This window comes from Balaenoptera ricei, chromosome 2 (assembly GCF_028023285.1).
Source record: "Balaenoptera ricei isolate mBalRic1 chromosome 2, mBalRic1.hap2, whole genome shotgun sequence".
In the NCBI taxonomy this organism is placed as follows: Eukaryota; Metazoa; Chordata; class Mammalia; order Artiodactyla; family Balaenopteridae; genus Balaenoptera; species Balaenoptera ricei.
Genome location: NC_082640.1, coordinates 144770880 through 144789713, shown reverse-complemented (window position 1 = coordinate 144789713; position 18834 = coordinate 144770880). Strand labels below are relative to the sequence as shown.

The 18834-nt window shown below is 38.2% G+C and overlaps 1 protein-coding gene across 2 annotated transcripts in view; it reads left to right on the top strand.

Moving 5' to 3' along the window:
- Positions 1-230: 230 nt before the first annotated feature.
- Positions 231-18834, top strand: part of CCDC198 (coiled-coil domain containing 198) — a 32704-nt gene continuing 14100 nt past the window's right edge. For both annotated transcript variants that reach the window (XM_059914306.1, XM_059914305.1), the window contains exons 1-2: positions 231-593; positions 2980-3062. In XM_059914306.1, coding sequence (XP_059770289.1) covers positions 371-593; positions 2980-3062 — 306 coding nt within the window. In that variant the 5' untranslated portion in view covers positions 231-370. The remainder of the gene's footprint in view (positions 594-2979; positions 3063-18834) is intronic.

Genomic DNA, 18834 nt, shown 5'->3' with positions numbered 1-18834 from the left:
CCTCTGAACCCCTGCTCTCCATCTCTGTTAATGGCCTTCCTGGTGTTAGGGATTTGTTTAATGATCAATAGTGGTTTCTCTTCTTACCACTGAGTCTTTCAGAAAGTAGCATAACCAAGTCAATGTTTAACTGGATTCTTTGGGTCTGAAATGGCAAAGTAGGAGTTGAAGGGCAGTCTCCATGGAAACCAGCCTCCCAGGAAGTGGCCAAAGTGTTAGTGTGTAGTGAAATAAAACTACACAGATGTTATGAAGGAAACGACTGCTTTAGAGCTGGGTTAACTTCGGAAATCCCTTGATGAAAACAAGCTATATTAAAGGCCCCAAACCACTAACCTCATGGTTTTACACTGAGTGTCTTTAATGTGAAATGGGCCTGAGCCACTCTAAGGCTCACCCAAGGGTGACCAAGGTAGCACCTTTGCAAAACAAAGAGGAAGAGACTCCCTCAGCCGCCCCTGTGGACTTTGTATTCACTGAGAATCCAGAAGAAAAGAGTTCATATTCATTTGCAAGACTGCAGGAACGGAATAAAGCTTTGGAAGGGCAGTTGCCACCTCTAAGAGAGACCTGTTATGGAAGATATTCTGCAGGTAAATATAAAACCCAGCATGAGATTTGTGGATTTGGGCCGAGGAGCGCTATTGATAGATTTACCTGACTGTCTATCTCTATAATCTCTGAAAGTTTCTAAATTACTGAAATATAAGAGAACATCCTTCAAAGGGAGACAATGTTTGTCAGTTGTAAGTATTCTGGGCACATTAGAATAGGTGTGTAAACTGTGTACTAAGGGCTTTTCACCATTCCACATGAGAAGGAAAAAATCATTTTGTGTCAGCTTGGTTTATAGTGCTTTGGATGTTTATACCTAGCTTTGCCAGGCAATTAAAATTCTATAGATAAAGATGTGATAATTAGGACAATTATATGTTTCAGTTAGATTCTAAATTTAAATCATTCTCTTCAGTACTGTTTCTTGCATCAGGCTTTGTTGTTTTGAAAGCAGTATTTTAGGAGTGAATCCATTGTGATGTGAATTTGGAAACCACCCCAAATTGAATTGATTTATTGCAGTACAGATGAGCGGATGGGGCACCCTCTCCCCAGCCCCTTATTCTTCATGGTCGTATGCAAAACTAAGAGAATTTTTCCTATTATGATTGGAAGCTCTGAGCCAGAAGTGGCTATAAATTCTCCTGGGATATTTTACAAGACATAGACTGTTTTATGACAACCATGATGATACTTAAACAGATGATACTTAAACTAACGTTCTAACTTGGGAAGAGATACATGCATATATATATATATATATATATATATATGTACATGTTATATATATATACACACACACATATATATGCATGTTGTTTTTTCTTTTCTTCGCATTCTGGATTATTAACACAAATAAGTTCCCATTATTGGCCATAAAGCTATATATTCCCTTTCAGCACCTAGTAGATCTTACCTAGAATGATTTTCATGGCTACTTTCTACAGAACTGACAACATTTGACTGGTTCTATATGGCCCCCTTTTTTTTTTTTTTTTTAATGTTTTCAACTTCCTAAGCATGCAAGTAGGAATATTCCTCTTAGTTTCATTGAATAATTCCTTTTTTACCCAAACCTTCCATCTAGAGTTTTAAGATTTTGGTAACTGACAGGTAAAAGCTGGTTCTAACGTGTTAAGAGTCCCAACTGGGAAATGTTCTTATTTTTGAAATTGCAAAATCTCATTAAAAATAAATAACAACGGATGGTAAGCACTCTGAACACTATTTTCAAGGGGCCCATATTCTAACCCCAGCTCCACCAAATACCAAATAGTATGACTTTGGGCAAGTTACTTCTTCAATTTTCTTCACCTATAAATCAGGGGTAAAAGTAACACAGCCTATGCCATTTCAGCAGTATCAAATTAAATAACGGGGTGATATTACTCAAATCATGGCATAAAAGTAAGTAGTCGCATTGCTGAAAAAAATTTTGCTGAAAATGTTTACATTTTTAAATCCAACATGTTTTTGGTCTTGCTCAATATACTGGCATCTCTTGAAAGAAAATAAGGACATAGAGAAGTTCTTAAGGTGATCATTCAAATGTCTTAAGGATAGAAACACATAATTACCCATGGATTTTTCCATTTAAAATGCAAAGTGGCACTATAGGATAGTCTACACAACAATCTAGAAATCAGAATGCTTCCAGATTGTTAAGAGGAAAGGACAAGAACGTCATTCATGTAGCATTGGTCATGGTAGTAGTCCCAAGGGCCGAGGATAATCAAACTGAAAAATGAAATCCATATGGATCTCTTGAACTTCTCTCTTTCCTAATGAGGCTTAACTCTGTAGCCCTGGGTTATTTTATCAGGAAAGAATACTGATATGTTGTATTATAGTTGCAACTTGTGGGAATTCATTTCCCTAGCTGGGGGGACTATTTAAATGGGAACATTCAATGCTAAACACTGCATACTCCTATTACACACTCAAGCTCCATTTCTTTATCATCTCTCTGTCTAATACCTATCCATCTATTTATCTATTTTATCTGAAAAGAGAACTTATTTTCATTTCTTAAAGCTGTATGTTTTCGGATTTCCTATTTATTTGGGGAGATTTCATGAAATTAAAACAAATCAATAAGTTTTTATTTTCCAAGCTAAATTCTATGTCTGAATAACACTTACACTCAATACGTTGTTAATTGTGCAGCTCTTCTTCTAAATATTAATCTGGGGAGGAAATGATGAAAGCAGAAATTAAGTCCTGTGTCTAGGCTAATATTTCATCATTTGCAGTTATGTAGGGTCCCTGCTTTATGTGTTTCATTTCCACATTCAACCTATCGGTTAGACATACAGAAATGAAGATACAAAATTGTGTTAACAAAGTCTAATAACTAATGACCAGTCTAATTTAATAGTAAATTGTTTTTAATGATTTGTTTTTGTTTCTCTCCAACCCTTCAAGGACCGAGGGCCATGTATTTTGACATCCCACTGGAACAGGGAGAAACAAGTATTATTAAAAGGCATCCACCCCGAAGACTTCAAGTAAGATGCATTTAAAAGGCTTCATAAGGAATTTCTTGGATTTAATGGTAACATCCCTTTTTAACTATAATCATAGAAGAGGGATATTGACAATGACTAAGCTAATGAGAATGACAGTGTTGTTAAAGAGAATGTTGTCAATGCAAAAACCATATTTCTTTAGGATTTCCTTTTGTAATGATTTCACTTTTAAGACCACCACCAAAAGAAGGAAGTATAGTACTAAAGACGTAAACATAATGGGGCACAGAGGACCTGAATCTTGCACTGATTCGTTGGATGACTGTAGGGAAATCACTGTAATAAATAACAGTAACAACCACTACTACTATTCAATTACCACCTATTACAAGTCTGATACACTCTAAGCAACAATGATCTACATCATTCATTTAATCCTCATACCCCTCTATGAGAAAGGAAGCATTATCTTTGTTTTATACATGTGCTTCAGAGATTAAGTAACTTGCCCAAGGACAACAGGGGCCACATATCAACCAGGCCTCCAAAGCCTGTGCTCTTAACCATCGGCATAGATGATCTCAACAGCCCTTCTACCCCTAACTTTTCATCGTTCTAAATGTTAACTAGTTGTCTAAACTGAGGACATTGGATTTCAAGGCAGCAAAGCAAGAGCTTTAAATACATTCACCTTAATAAATATTTAATGAATTCCCTGTAGAGAACTATAAATTTTAAGAACTCTCATCTTAGAAGGGGAAAGAGATCTGAGTGGGTCCTTAAAACTGAGCATCAGCTAAAAGGAAGGTTTGGGGCTCTCTTGTGAGCAGGATCTACCACTGATATTTGAAAAAGGGAATTGGAACTAAACCCCACCTGCTACACAACTCACCCAGGTGTCTGGACTAATCCCAGGGGTATTTGAGCTCATCTGTTGGGGATTATTTCTTTTAACGTTGGTTTTTATTTACCTGTCTTCTCCAGAAGCTCACAATCATTATTTGAAGTGATTATATCTTTTGGTCACACAGAAAAAGTATCTTTTCCCAAAATATTAGAAACCTCAAAATATTGCTTAGTTACTGGAAAATAAAGTGTAATTCTATCAAATTGATATATAATTTTTAAATTTTTGAGCATATCTCTAGCTAAAGTGGCAATTTTAAAAACTTACGTTTTATTCCTAAATCAAAGGTATCCTTTCAAAGGAGCTCGTTTAATATATATTCCTGTGAAGACTCTAAGCCGAATAACTCAAATAGAAGATATTACTATAACCAGTGAAAAATATCCATGTACCAGCCTATAGTTCACAAAGTACTTTTTTATATCTATCAACCCAGAATAAGCTAAAGTCAGGCTTTGATTCTCTCAAGTCAATCAAACTCAAAAAGAGAAATTTGGTATTTCAGAGTCAAAGACTGCATTCCCCACATCCCAGCCAACCACCTTAAAAATGAAGAATCAAGATGAATTATTTGAGCATAAAAACATCTCATTCAGTGTTACATATTTAGTCACTAACACTTAATATGTATCCCTCAAAAGTTTATGAATAAAGGAATGAATGAACAGATGAATGAATGAGACCCATTATCCCTGGTGGGAAAAAAAATCAAAGTGAGCTCCCTGCTATTTCAGACCTGCAGCATCACTGTATTAGAAGTCAAATGGACTAGCCAAAGCAACCAATGCGATAAATTATAAGGATATAGGAGTGTTTTAAGGAACTCAAAAGCTGGGAGGCATCTAGACTTCAGGGAAGAGCTATGTCTTGGAACCTGAAAGGCAGAAGAACTCTCTCTCTGCATTTGCTTTAATCTCTCCTTGCAGGTCGACTTTCTCCGGTCCTCAAGACCGCTTGGTGAAATATGGCCACCTTGAATTCGCATCTTATAATTCCAGCCAAACAGACTAGTCTGGCCCTCTTGGGTCTAATTCAAAATTCCTGAGAGAAAAGATGCTATTGGCTCAGTTTTGCTCATGATTCTAGCTCTGTTCCAATGAGCTATGACCAGAGAATATGCTCATGCAGTAGAAATGTGGGCAGGGAAGCCCCCCACCCCCCGCCACCAAATGCCACTCCCCACCAACTGCCACTCCCCATAGATTCTAGAAGCAGCTCCCAGAGAAGAGGGAAATCACTGGGAACTTGGCAGACACTCCAAAAGATATAAACTATAATTATCTTCACAAATGAGGCTCAGCACATTTTCTACCACAAATGGATTTTTGAGAGAATAATAAATGCTGGGTTCCCATGACACGCTAATTAATAGCCTAACCTCTGCCAAAGAAAATTCTAAAAGTATTTTAAATTATTAAACCAAATCTAATTGCATCCTAAATAATTTGAGTTTCATATTTGGCATACTCCACTTCCTGAACATCTACTCAAGTAAACAGCAGGTCATGAACTAAGGTTCTCCAACTCAGAGTGGCTAAGATCTGAGAAGCTCTGCCAGGGAACTCTGAATCAAATGTACTTGCCCCATGTTGAAGAGTTGATCATCACCGTCCCTTCTGGGTGATTCACCTTCTCATCCAACCATCTCAGGTCCAGCTTAAGGTGGAGATGGTCCCCCACTCCCACCGCACCCCACGTATAGAGTTTCCTCAGGTTATCTCCTTGGATGACTCCCTCATCTCCAAAGATTTTCTTAAAGCTCACTTTCCCTATAAGGCTTATATGACAGCCTATTGACAACTGTAGCCCTTAATCTGGCACTCCTGATTCCCTTGACCCTTCACTGTCTTTTCTCTGGAGCGCTTATTTCCATCTAACACACCAAGCAATTTGCTTATGTGTTAAGTTCATTGTGTGTTTTTTTTTTACTACCTGCACCTCCCACACTCCAACTCAATGCTAGAATATAATCTTCACAGGGGCAGGGATTTTTGTCTGTCATCTTCACTAATATCCAAGTGTCTAGAACAGTAGCTGGCACATAAAGGGTGATCACTAAGTATGTGTTAATCAGTGTTGAAAGAATGAATGGAGAGAAGAGAAAGATGAGCGTAAAGACGGCTGGTGAGGGATAAGGAGAGTGATTCCGACCTGAATGATTTCATTATACTCTTTGAGGTATTAGACAATTTGTCACAAACTTATTCTCTTTCCTTACCTATTCTAATCCTTTGCCCGTTTTCTATGATCTCTTTCTTTATGATCTGTGACAGTTCTTTATATATTTTAGACGTAGTCCTCTGTTAGTTATATGTGTTGCAAGTATCTTCGATCTATGGTTTGCCTTTTCATTTTGTTGTGTGTATGTGTGTGTGTGTACACAAAGAGTTTAATGTTGTCAGATTTCTCAATCTTAATCTTTATGTTTTGTATCTCATATTTTGTCAAGGAAATTTTTTAATTCCCCAAGTTCATAAAGATATCCTTATTTATTTCTAAAATTTGTAATCTTTAACTTTTCACATTTAGGTCCTAATCCATCTTAAGTTCATTTGTATGCAGGTGTGAAATTGGAATCTAATTTTACATTTTTTCCATTTGATTAATCTATTGCCCCAGAACTCTTTATGGAATCATCCACTGTGACCACTGATTTGAAATGTTACTTCTGTCATGTATCCAATATCCAGATCTTAATGAGTCTGTTTCTGAGCTCTCTCTTCTGTTGCACTGGCCTACTTGTGTATCCACAGGAATTCCATCCTGTCCTAATTATGTACCTTTAAGCTAAGTCTTAATATCTAGTTTGGCAAGTCCCTTCACCTTATTCTTCTTCAGAATTGTCTTTGCTATTTACAGTCCTTTGCTCTTCCATGTAAAGTTTGGATCTTCTTGTCAAGTTCCACAAAAAAACCTTGTCAGTATTCTGAATGGAATGCATTCATAGATTAATTGGGGGAAAATTAACCGGGTTTACAATACTGAGTCTTTTAAACCATGAACATGACGTAAATCTCCATTTAGCCACATTTTCTTTTAGATCTTTCAATAATGTTTCATAATTTCTCCACAGGGGCCTTGTGTGGTATATTTTTAGGTTTGTTTCTCGATACCTGTATCAGTCAGGGTTCAACCAGAGAAACAGAAGGAGACATATGTTAAGAGACATTGAAAGGAATTGGTTACATGACAGTGGAGGTGGACTGGCAAGGCAAGTTTGAAATCATAGGACAGGCCGTCAGGAAGGGCAGACTGGAACTGTAGGGCACGAGGTGAAGCTGCTGTCCACAAGAAGAATTTCCTCTTCTTCTGGAAAACCTCAGCTTTGCTCTTAAGGCCTTTCAATTGATTGAATCATGCCCACCCAGATTATCTAAAATAATCTTCCTTACTTAAAGTCAACTGATTATTGGCTTTAATCACATCTACAAAAGAATTTCACAGCAACACCTAGGTTAGTGTTTGAATAACTGGACACTGTAGCCTAGCCAAGTTGACACATACAACTGGCCATCAAAATATCTCATTTGGTTTTCTCATCCTACAATGAATGAGGTATTTTTCCCATTTAATTTTCTAAATGATTATTATTGGTGAATAAGAAAGCTAATAATTTTTGTGGGGACTTCCCTGGTGGCGCAGTGGTTAAGAATCACCTGCCAATGCAGGGGACACAGGTTCAATCCCTGGTCTGGGAAGATCCCACGTGCCGCAGAGCAACTAAGCCCGTGCGCCACAACTACTGAGCCTGCGCTCTAGAGCCTGTCAGCCATAACTACTGAACCCACGTGCCACAACTACTGAAGCCCATGCGCCTAGAGCCTGTGCTCCACAACAGGAGAAGCCACCGCAATGAGAAGCCTGCACACCTCAACGAAGTGTAGCCCCTGCTCGCTGCAACTGGAGAAAGCCTGCGTGCAGCAACAAAGACCCAACACAGCCAAAAAGAAAAAAGAAAGAAAAAAAAAAAGAAAGCTAATAATTTTTGTGTATTAAATTTTGTGTTCCACAACTTGATTGAAATACCTTGGTAATTCTAATTGTCTATAGATTCTTCCTGACTTTCTATGTAGATAATATCTTCTATAAACAGGAATAATTTCTTCTCTTTCTTCTCAGTTGTTCCTTGTACTGGTTTTCTTGACTTTTGCATTGACTAAAACTTCCCTTGCAATTTTGAACACAAGCAGTAATAATGGACATCCTTGCCTTATCTGTGACATTAACGGGACTGGTTCTAAAGCGAAATACATTCGCAATAGGATTTTGATAGATGCTCGTCAGAGTCCCGAAAGGAAATAGATGGTACATTTGAATTAGGACAATTCAGGGAAGTTTTCTTTACAGGTAATTGTACCAAGGTTTGGATGAAGGGAACCAGAGGGGGTATTGCAATAACCACTAGTGGCAGTAAGAAGTAGCTATATCTAGGCCAAGGGACTTCTAGAACCTGGAAGGGAAGAGTGAGGTAGAGGGAGCTGCTCTGAGAGGAACAGTGGGACACAGCCAACCCAACATGCCTTGCAGGGAGGGAGATAGAAGAAGAAATATCCTGACCTCATTCTCTTTCTTCTCCCAGATTTCCTACCAGGATTCTTTAGCGGTTGAACCCAATGGGAAGCCAGAAGGCAGGAGAAACTGCTTACTCGTCATAGGCAGAGAACAGGGTAGAGAAATGTGATAAGTGGATCTGGAGAAACAAATGGAAGATATCTGGCACAATGCTGTTTACTAAATTATGGACATTTCTCTCATTTCTCTTATTCCTAGTAGGCTAAGAGTTTTTCCCAGGACTGAGTGTTAAATTTTATTGATGTTTTTCCTCCATCTAGTAAATAATCTATTAAAATGATCTTATGGATTTTCTTTTTAACCAGTTGACCTAATATATCACACTAATAGATTTTATGATGTGAACCATGCTTGCATTCCTGATATAAATCCTACTTGGTCATGAGACACATATATGAATACACTGCTGAATTTTATATGCTTAGGATTTTTGTATCTACTGATACTTTCATAAGTGGAGTTGTTCTATAATTTCCCTATGCTGTCTTTTTCCAGTTTTTTTTCTCAAGGTCATACTAGTTTTATAAGAGGAGTTGATTACCTTTCCCTCTTTTCTGTTCTCTAAAACATTTGATTTAACATAGTTCTTATCTGTTCCTTAAAAATCTAATAAAACAGGCCTGTGAAAGCATCTTTGACCACCTGGAATTTTGGGGAAAGAGAAATTTTCCTGCTTACTTAATTAGTAAAAGAATGGTTCTTAGTTGATTTAGATATCTTATAGGTATCTTATTTCTTCCCGATCCAATTATGTTAACTTATATTTCCCAGAAAATTATCCATTTACCTAAGCTTTTAAGTTTATTGTTATAAAGTATAAAGTCCTAGCTTCTTATTCAACTTTTTGATAATGCCTGTAAAACAAATCTTCCAGCTTACGTTTTGATGCAGCTCTTGGACTGGGGAAAGAGGTGAGAACAACTCAGCCCCTGAGTTTAAACTCAGGCCCCTGTGAGCGTGGCTCTACTTTCCCTTCTTATATGGAGCATTTTTGAGGTCTCCTTTAGCCTACAGAAATAACTCACAGCCATCAGGAGCCCTAAATGCCTTATGAATCAGCTTCCCCCAAGTTTTCTGTTCCATTTTCTGATCCAGAGAGATATTTTTCTTGTATTAAAGCCTGACCACATCTTTTTTGGTTTATGTTTTACTTTTCATTGCTGGATATTTGAGTCAAAGAATGTTACTGAAATGTGAACTCACTGCAGTGCCTTGACCGGAAATTCTTCCTTGGCCTTATGGTTTCTTGCTCCAATCTGTCTTGGACACCTTTACCTTCTTCCCAGAAACTTAAAAGACACATTCTTAAGTCATGATACCAAACAAACTTTACAGTTCTTCGAATTGCTCCTACCCACCTTTCTCTTCCTGCTAGTAAACAGAAGTAACCATCTCAGATTAGTGGTTGTCACCAGGCTCTGTGCCTTATGCTTGATTTAATCTCCTTTCCTGAATCTCCAAGCTGACACTCCAACTGATTATCCTGACTATTTGTTTTGTTTGAGAAGCCAAATAATCCAGAAATCTTTAGACAAATAATCATTTTTTATATTATGAAATAAAAACAGGCATCATTCTACCAATTCTCCAGTAATTCCTCCCATTGTATTCTCTCTGAAGATGATGAAGTGAGGCATCTTGCTTCCCAGGCAGGGAAAAGAAACACTGATATGAACCCAGAATTCTGAGGCAATTTCATTTGATTGGTTTGTTTGGAGATGCCAATTTTCCAACACTTTTTTCTGCAGTGCTTCTCAGGGCAAGTGCAAACGATTTAACCAGGGGATCCTATTTGCAATGTTAGCTACTGCCATCTAGTGCCCTTTGTGGAGGAATGGCATTCTTTAGGTTCTTATCAAAGGCCAGAAAGAAAGTCATTGCCTGGAGAGAGTACTTAAAGATACTTACTACTTAACAATTATCAGAACTGAAACTGAGGCTGAAAATAGAATCATATATATTTATACTTTCAAAGAAAAAGCTTTCCCTAGAACTTATGGATAGACTATTTTAAATAGCCGAAAATATTTAAATAGCAGGCTTCTTCAGACTCAATTTTTCAATAATGCTCCACAAACAAATCCTCCCTGGTCTATTCTGATGTAGCTCCTTTACTGAGTGGAGGGAGTCTGGAGGCCAGTGGACACCACCCTAAGAAATCATCAGAATCCTCTGGAGAGTTTTGAAAAATACATATTCCAAAGAAACAACTGATAAGCTCGACTTCATTAAAATTAAGAACTTCTGTTCTGTGATAGACAATGTCAAGAGAATAAGAAAAGAAGAAGATATACAGATGGCAAGTAATCATATGAAAAGATATTCAACATCATATGTCATTAGGGAATTGCAATTAAAACAACAATGAAATACTACTACACACCTATTAGAATGGCCAAAGTCCAGAACACTGACAACACCAAATGCTGACAAGGATGTGGAACATCAGAAACTCTCATACATTGCTGGTAGGAATGTAAAGTAGTACAGGCACTTTAGAAGACAGTTTGGCAGTTTCTTACAAAACTGAACATATTCTTACCAGACAATCTAGCAATCACTTTTCTTGGTTATCTACCCAAATGAACTGAAAACTCATATCCACACAAAAATCTACACACGAATGTTTATAGCAGCTTTATTCATAATGCCAAAACTTGGAAGCAACCAATATGTCCTTTAGTAGGTGAATGGATAAATTGTGGCATATCCAGACAATGGAATATTACTCAGCAATAAAAAGAATTAAGCTATCAAGCCATGAAAACACATGGAGGAAACACAAATGCATACTGCTAAGTGAAAGAAACCAATCTGAAAAGACTACATAGTATATGATTCCAACTATATGACATTCTGGAAAACATAAAACTGTGTAGACAGTAAAAGTATTAGTTGTTGCCAGGGGTTTGTGGGGAGAGAAAAATGAGTAGGCAGAGCACAGAGGGTTTGGGGGACAGTGAAACTGTCTATATGATGCTACAATGGTGGATATATGTCATTCTACATTTGTCCAAACCCAGAGAATGTACAATATCAAGAGTAAGCCTTAATGTAAACCATGGACTTTGAGCAATAATGATGTGTCAATGAAGGCTCAATGATGGTAACAAATGTAGCGCTCTAGTGAGGGATGTTGATAGCAGGGAGGTTGTGTGTGTATGGAGATGGGGTATGAGAACACTGTACTTCCTGCTCAGTTTTGCTGTGAACCTCAATCTCTCTAAAAAATAAATTGTATTAATCAAATATATACATGTAAATATATATAAATATTTATAATACATATAAATATATATAATACATATAAATACATATATGTGTGTATATATATATTTTAACATCTTTATTGGAGTATAATTGCTTTAAAATGGTGTGTCAGTTTCTGCTTTATAACAAAGTGAATCAGTTATACATATACATATGTCTCCATATCTCTTCCCTCTTGCATCTCCCTCCCTCCCACCCTCCCTATCCCACCCCTCTAGGTGGTCACAAAGCACCGAGCTGATCTCTCTGTGCTATGCGGCTGCTTCCCACTAGCTATCTATTTTACGTTTGGTAGTGTATATATGTCCATGCCACTCTCTCACTTTGTCCCAGCTTACCCTTCCCCCTCCCCATATCCTCAAGTCCATTCTCCAGTAGGTCTGCATCTTGCGCCTAGGTTCTTCTGACCATTTTCTTTTTTTTTTTAGATTCCATATATATGTGTTAACATACGGTATTTGTTTTTCTCTTTCTGACTTACTTCACTCTGTATGACAGTCTCTAGGTCCATCCACCTCACTACAAAAAACTCAGTTTCGTTCCTTTTTATGGCTGAGTAATATTCCATTGTATATATGTGCCACATCTTCTTTATCCATTCATCTGTCGATGGACACTTAGGTTGCTTCCATGTCCTGGCTATTGTAAATAGAGCTGCAATGAACATTGTGGTACATGACTCTTTTTGAATTATGGTTTTCTCAGGGTATATGCCCAGTAGTGGGATTGCTGGGGCATATGGTAGTTCTATTTTTAGTTTTTTAAGGAACCTCCATACTGTTCTCCATAGTGGCTGTATCAATTTACATTCCCACCAACAGTGCAAGAGGGTTCCCCTTTCTCCACACCCTCGCCAACATTTATTGTTTGTAGATTTTTTGATGCTGGCCATTCCGACTGGTGTGAGGTGATACCTCATTGTAGCTTTGATTTACATTTCCCTAATGATTAGTCATGTTGAGCATCCTTTCATGCGTTTGTTGGCAATCTGTATATTTTCTTTAGAGAAATGTCTGTTTAGGTCTTCTGCCCATTTTTGGATTGGGTTGCTTGCTTTTTTGATATTGAGCTGCATGAGCTGCTTGTATATTTTGGAGATTAATCCTTTGTCAGTTGCTTCATTTGCAAATATTTTCTCCCATTCTGAGGGTTGTCTTTTCGTCTTGTTTATGGTTTCCTTGGCTGTGCAAAAGCTTTTAAGTTTCATTAGGTCCCATTTGTTTAGTTTTTATTTCCACTCCTCTAGGAGGTGGGTCAAAAAGGTTCTTGCTGTGATTTATGTCATAGAGTATTCTGCCTATGTTTTCCTCTAAGAGTTTTATAGTGTTTGGCCTTACATTTAGGTCTTAAATCCATTTTGAGTTTATTTTTGTGTATGGTGTTAGGGAATGTTCTAATTTCATTCTTTTACATGTAGCTGTCCAGTTTTCCCAGCACCACTTATTGAAGAGGCTGTCTTTTCCCCATTGTATATTCTTGCCTCCTTTATCAAAGATAAGGTGACCATATGTGCGTGGGTTTATCTCTGGGCTTTCTATCCTGTTCCATTGATCTATATTTCTGCTTTTGTGCCAGTACCATACTGTCTTGATTACTGTAGCTTTGTAGTATAGTCTGAAGTCAGGGAGCCTGATTCCTCCAGCTCTGTTTTTCCTTCTCAAGATTGCTTTGGCTATTCGGGGTCTTTTGTGTTTCTATATAAATTTAAAAATTTTTTGCTCTAGTTCTGTGAAAAATGCCATTGGTAGTTTGATAGGGATTGCATTGAATCTGTAGATTGCTTTGGGTAGTATAGTCATTTTCACAATGTTGATTCTTCCAATCCAAGAACATGGTATATCTCTCCATTTCTTTAATATCATCTTTAATTTCTTTCATCAGTGTCTTACAGTTTTCTGCATACAGGTCTTTTGTCTACTTAGGTAGGTTTATTCCTAGGTATTTTATTCTTTTTGTTGCAATGGTAAATGAGAGTGCTTCCTTAATTCTCTCTCAGATTTTTTATCATTTGTGTATAGGAATGCAAGAGATTTCTGTGCATTAATTTTGTATCCTGCTACTTTACCAGATTCATTGATTAGCTCTAGTAGTTTTCTGGTAGCATCTTTAGGATTCTCTATGTATAGTATGTCATCTGCAAACAGTGACAGCCTTACTTCTTCTTTTCTGATTTGGATTCCTTTTATTTCTTTTTCTTCTCTGATTGCTGTGGCTAAAACTTCCAAAACTATGTTGAATAATAGTGGTGAGAGTGGGCAACCTTGTCTTGTCCCTGATCTTAGTGGAAATGGTTTCCGTTTTTCACCATTGAGAATGATGTTGGCTGTGGGTTTGTCATATATGGCCTTTATAATGTTGAGGAAAGTTCCCTCTATGCCTACTTTCTGGAGGGTTTTTATCATACATGAGTGTTGAATTTTGTCAAAAGCTTTTTCTGCATCTATTGAGACGATCATATGGTTTTTCTCCTTCAATTTGTTAATATGGTGTATCATATTGATTGATTTCTGTATATTGAAGAATCCTTGCATTCCTGGGATAAACCCCACTTGATCATGGTGTATGATCCTTTTAATGTTCTGTTGGATTCTGTTTCCTAGTATTTTGTTGAGGATTTTTGCATCTATGTTCATCAGTGATATTGGCCTGTAGTTTTCTTTTTTTTCTGACACCTTTGTCTGGTTTTGGTTTCAGGGTGATGGTGGCCTCGTAGAATGAGTTTGGGAGTGTTCCTGCCTCTGCTATATTTTTGAAGAATTTGAGAAGGATAGGTGTTATCTATTCTCTAAATGTTTGATAAAATTCGCCTGTGAAGCCATCTTGTCCTGGGCTTTTGTTTGTTGGAAGATTTTTCATCACAGTTTCGATTTCAGTGCTTTTGATTGGTCTGTTCATATTTTCTATTTCTTCCTGGTTCAGTCTCAGAAGGTTGTGCTTTTCTAAGAATTTGTCCATTTCTTCCAGGTTGTCCATTTTATTGGCATAGAGTTGCTTATAGTAATCTCTCATGATCCTTTGTATTTCTGCAGTGTCAGTTGTTACTTCTTTCTCATTTCTAATTCTGTTGATTTGAGTCTTCTCCCTTTTTTCCCTTATGAGTCCGGCTAATGGTTTATCAATTCTGTTTATCTTCTCAAAGAAAGAGCTTTTATTTTTAATGATCTTTGCTATTGTTTCCTTCATTTCTTTTTCATTTATTTCTGATCTGATCTTTATGATTTCTTTTCTTCTGCTAATTTTGGGGTTTTTTTGTTTTTCCTTCTCTAATTGCTTTAAGTGTAAGGTTAGGTTGTTTATTTAAGATTATTCTTGTTTCTTGATGTAGGACTGTATTGCTATAAACTTCCCTCTTAGAACTGCTTTTGCTGAATCTCATAGGTTTTGAGTTGTTGTGTTTTCATTGCCATTTCTTTCTAGGTATTTTTTGATTTCCTCTTTGATTTCTTCAGTGATCTCTTGGTTATTTAGTAGCGTATTTTTTAGCCTCTTTGTGTTTGTATTTTTTACAGTTTCTTTTTAATTAATTAAGTTATTTATTTCTGGCTGCATTGGGTCTTCGTTGCTGCATGCGGGCTTTTCTCTAGTTGTGGTGGGTGGGGGCTACTCTTTGTTGTGGTGCGTTGGCTTCTCATTGTGGTGGCTTCTCTTGTTGCAGAGCACGGGTTCTAGGTGTGCAGGCTTCAGTAGTTGTGGCTTGCGGGCTCTAGAGCGTAGGCTCAGTAGTCGTGGTGCACGGGCTTAGTTGTGCCACAGCATGTGGGGTTTTCCCTGATCAGTGCTTGAACCTGTGACCCCTTCATTGGCAGGCGGACTCTCAACCACTGTGCCACTAGGGAAGCCCCGTTTTTACAGCTTTTTTCCTATAATTGATATGTAGTTTCATAGCGTTGTGGTCTTAAAAGATCCTTGATATGATGTCAATTTTCCTAACTTTACAGAGGCTTGATTTGTGACCCAAGATATGATCTATCCTGGAGAATGTTCCATGAGCACTTGAGAAGAAAGTGTATTCCGTTGTTTTTGGATGGAATGTCCTATAAATATCAATTAAATCCAACTTGTTTAATGTGTCATTTAAAACTTGTGTTTCCTTATTTATTTTCATTTTTGTTGATCTGTCCATTCTGAAAGTGGGGTGTTAAAGTCCCCTACTATTATTGTCTTACTGTCGATTTCCCCTTTTATGGCTGTTAGCATTTGCCTTACGTATTGAGGTGCTCCTATGTTGGGTACATAAATATTCACAATTGTTTTATCTTCTTCTTGGATTGATGCCTTGATCATTATGTAGTGTCCTTGTCTCTTGTAATAGTCTTTATTTTAAAGTCTATTTTGTCTGATATGAGAATTGTTACTCCAGCTTTCTTCAGATTTCCATTTGCATAGAATATCTTATTCCACCTTTCACTTTCAGTCTGTATGTGTCTCTAGGTCTGAAGTGGGTCTCTTGTAGACAGCATATATATGGATCTTGTTTTTGTATCCATTCAGCCAGTCTGTGTCTTTTGGTTGGTGCATTTAATCCATTTACATTCAATATTATTATTAATATGTATGTTCCTATTACCATTTTCTTAATTGTTTCGGGTTTGTTTTTGTGGGTCTTTTTCTTCTCTTGTGCTTCCTGCCTAGAGAAGTTCCTTTAGCATTTCTTGTTAAGCTGGTTTGGTGGTGCTGAATTCTCTTAGCTTTTGCTTGTCTGTAAAGCTTTTAATTTCGCCATCAAATCTGAATGAGATCCTTGCTGGGTACAGTAATCTTGGTTGTAGGTTTTTCTCCTTCATGACTTTAAGTATATCCTGCCACTCCCTTCTGGCTTGCAGAGTTTCTGCTGAAAGATCAGCTGTTAACCTTATGCAGATTTCCTTGTATGTTATTTGTTGCTTTTCCCTTGCTGCTTTTAATATTTTTTCTTTGTATTTAATTTGTGGAAGTTTGATTAGTATGTGTCTGGGCATGTTTCTCCTTGGATTTATCCTGTATGGGACTCTCTGCACTTCCTGGACTTGACTGACCACTTCTTTTCCCATATTAGGGAAGTTTTCAACTATAATCTCTTCAAACATTTTCTGAGTCCCTTTCTTTTTCTCTTCTTCTTCTGGGACCCCTATAATTCAAATGTTGGTGCATTAAATGTTGTCCCAGAGGTCTCTGATACTGTCCTCAACTCTTTTCATTCTTTTTTCTTTGTTCTGCTCTGCAGTAGTTATTTCCACTAGTTTATCTTCCAAGTCACTTACCTGTTCTTCTGCCTCAGTTATTCTGCTATTGATTCCTTCTAGAGAATTTTTAATTTCATTTATTGTGTTGTTCATCATTGTTTGTTTGCTCTTTCATTCTTCTAGGTCCTTGTTTAATGTTTCTTGTATTTTCTCCATTCTATTTCCAAGATTTTGGATCATCTTTACTATCATTACTCTGAATTCTTTTTCAGGTAGACTGCCTATTTCCTCTTCATTTATTTGGTCTGGTGGGTTTTTACCTTGCTCCTTCATCTGCTGCGTATTTCTCTGTCTTCTCATTTTGCTTAACTTACTGTGTATGGGGTCTCCTTTTCGCAGGCTGCACATTCTTAATCCCGTTGTTTTTGGTGTCTGCCCCCAGTGGGTACGGTTGGTTCAGTGGCTTGTGTAGGCTTTCTGGAGGACTGGTGTCTGTGTTCTGATGGATGAGGCTGGATTTTGTCTTTCTGGGGGTCAGAACCGTGTCTAGTGGTGTGTTTTGGGTTGTCTGTGAACTTATTATGATTTTAGGCAGCCTCTCTGCTAATGGGTGGGTTGTCTTCCTGTCTTGCTAGTTGTTTGGCATGGGGTGTCCAGCACTGTAGCTTGCTGGTCATTGAGTGGAGCTGGGTCTTAGCGTTGAGACTGAGATCTCTGGGAGAGCTCTTGCTGATTCATATTACATGGAGCCAGGAGGTCTCTGGTGGTCCAGTGTCCTGAATTTGGCTCTCCCACTTCAGAGGCTCAGGCCTGACAGCTGGCTGGAGCACCAAGACCCTGTCAGCCACACGGCTGCTAGTGTTGGAGGGTCTCCTGCAGAGGTGGGGGGTGGCTGTGGCTCACTGCAGTGACAAGGACACTGGCAGCAGAAGTTCTGGGAAGTACTCCTTGGCATGAGCCCTCCCAGAGTCCACCATTAGCCTCAAGGACGAGCCTGTAGCTTCCAGTGCTGGATCACCTCAGGCCAAACAACCCTGTATTTTATATATATATATATTCCCTCCTGCCAGGACATATCCCAGACCTATTGAATCTCAATCCCCAATGAATAGCCTAGGATTTTTTTTTTTTAATTCCAGGAGATTCTGATGATAAACCAGGTTTAGAAACAAGTATGGAGAAAGGAACATGGGATTTGGAAGTGGACAGACCTGAGTTTGAATCCCAGAATCAGCACTTTCTAGCTCTGCAAACTTGCACATCTCATTAACCCCTGTAAACAGAGAATCACCATAATTATACACAGCGTTCACCTGGGGATTGAATGACATATTGTGAGCATGGCATGATGGATGGCAGTGGCTGCGAAGGCATATGGGCCTAATCACCAGAAAGAACCAAACCTTGAACCAAGCCCAGGGGATGGCACAAACACTTCCTTGTTCTCTCCTCACCCCGAAATCCCCCTCAGTCATTGCTGAGTCTTCCTCCCATAGGTTCCTGCATATCCCTTCCCCTTGGTCACCCTCCCCCTTCCTTTTCTTCTCCATTCCTTCAGGGTTCTGACTTGATCAGTGGCTGCTTCCTGTGCCAGCAGGTGTCATTTACCCTGCATCTTTAGGTTCTGCAGTGTTGAGAGACAGGACAACGAACAAACCTCTTTCTAGCTAGTATTAATTATCTCTCATTACCTCATTGTTAAGTTATTATGTTTAAAAAAAAAATCCCTCACTTCCTCACCTGAGGTGAGAATGGGGCAGAGAACCACTTCCTTCCACAAATGCAAATGGCCTGGCACATCTAACACAGAGATGAGTTCTTCCCCCTTTGTGTCTCCTGCCCATCTCCACATCCTTTGCCTTTCTTTCCTTCCTTGCCAGCTCAGCTTTGGGCTGCTCTA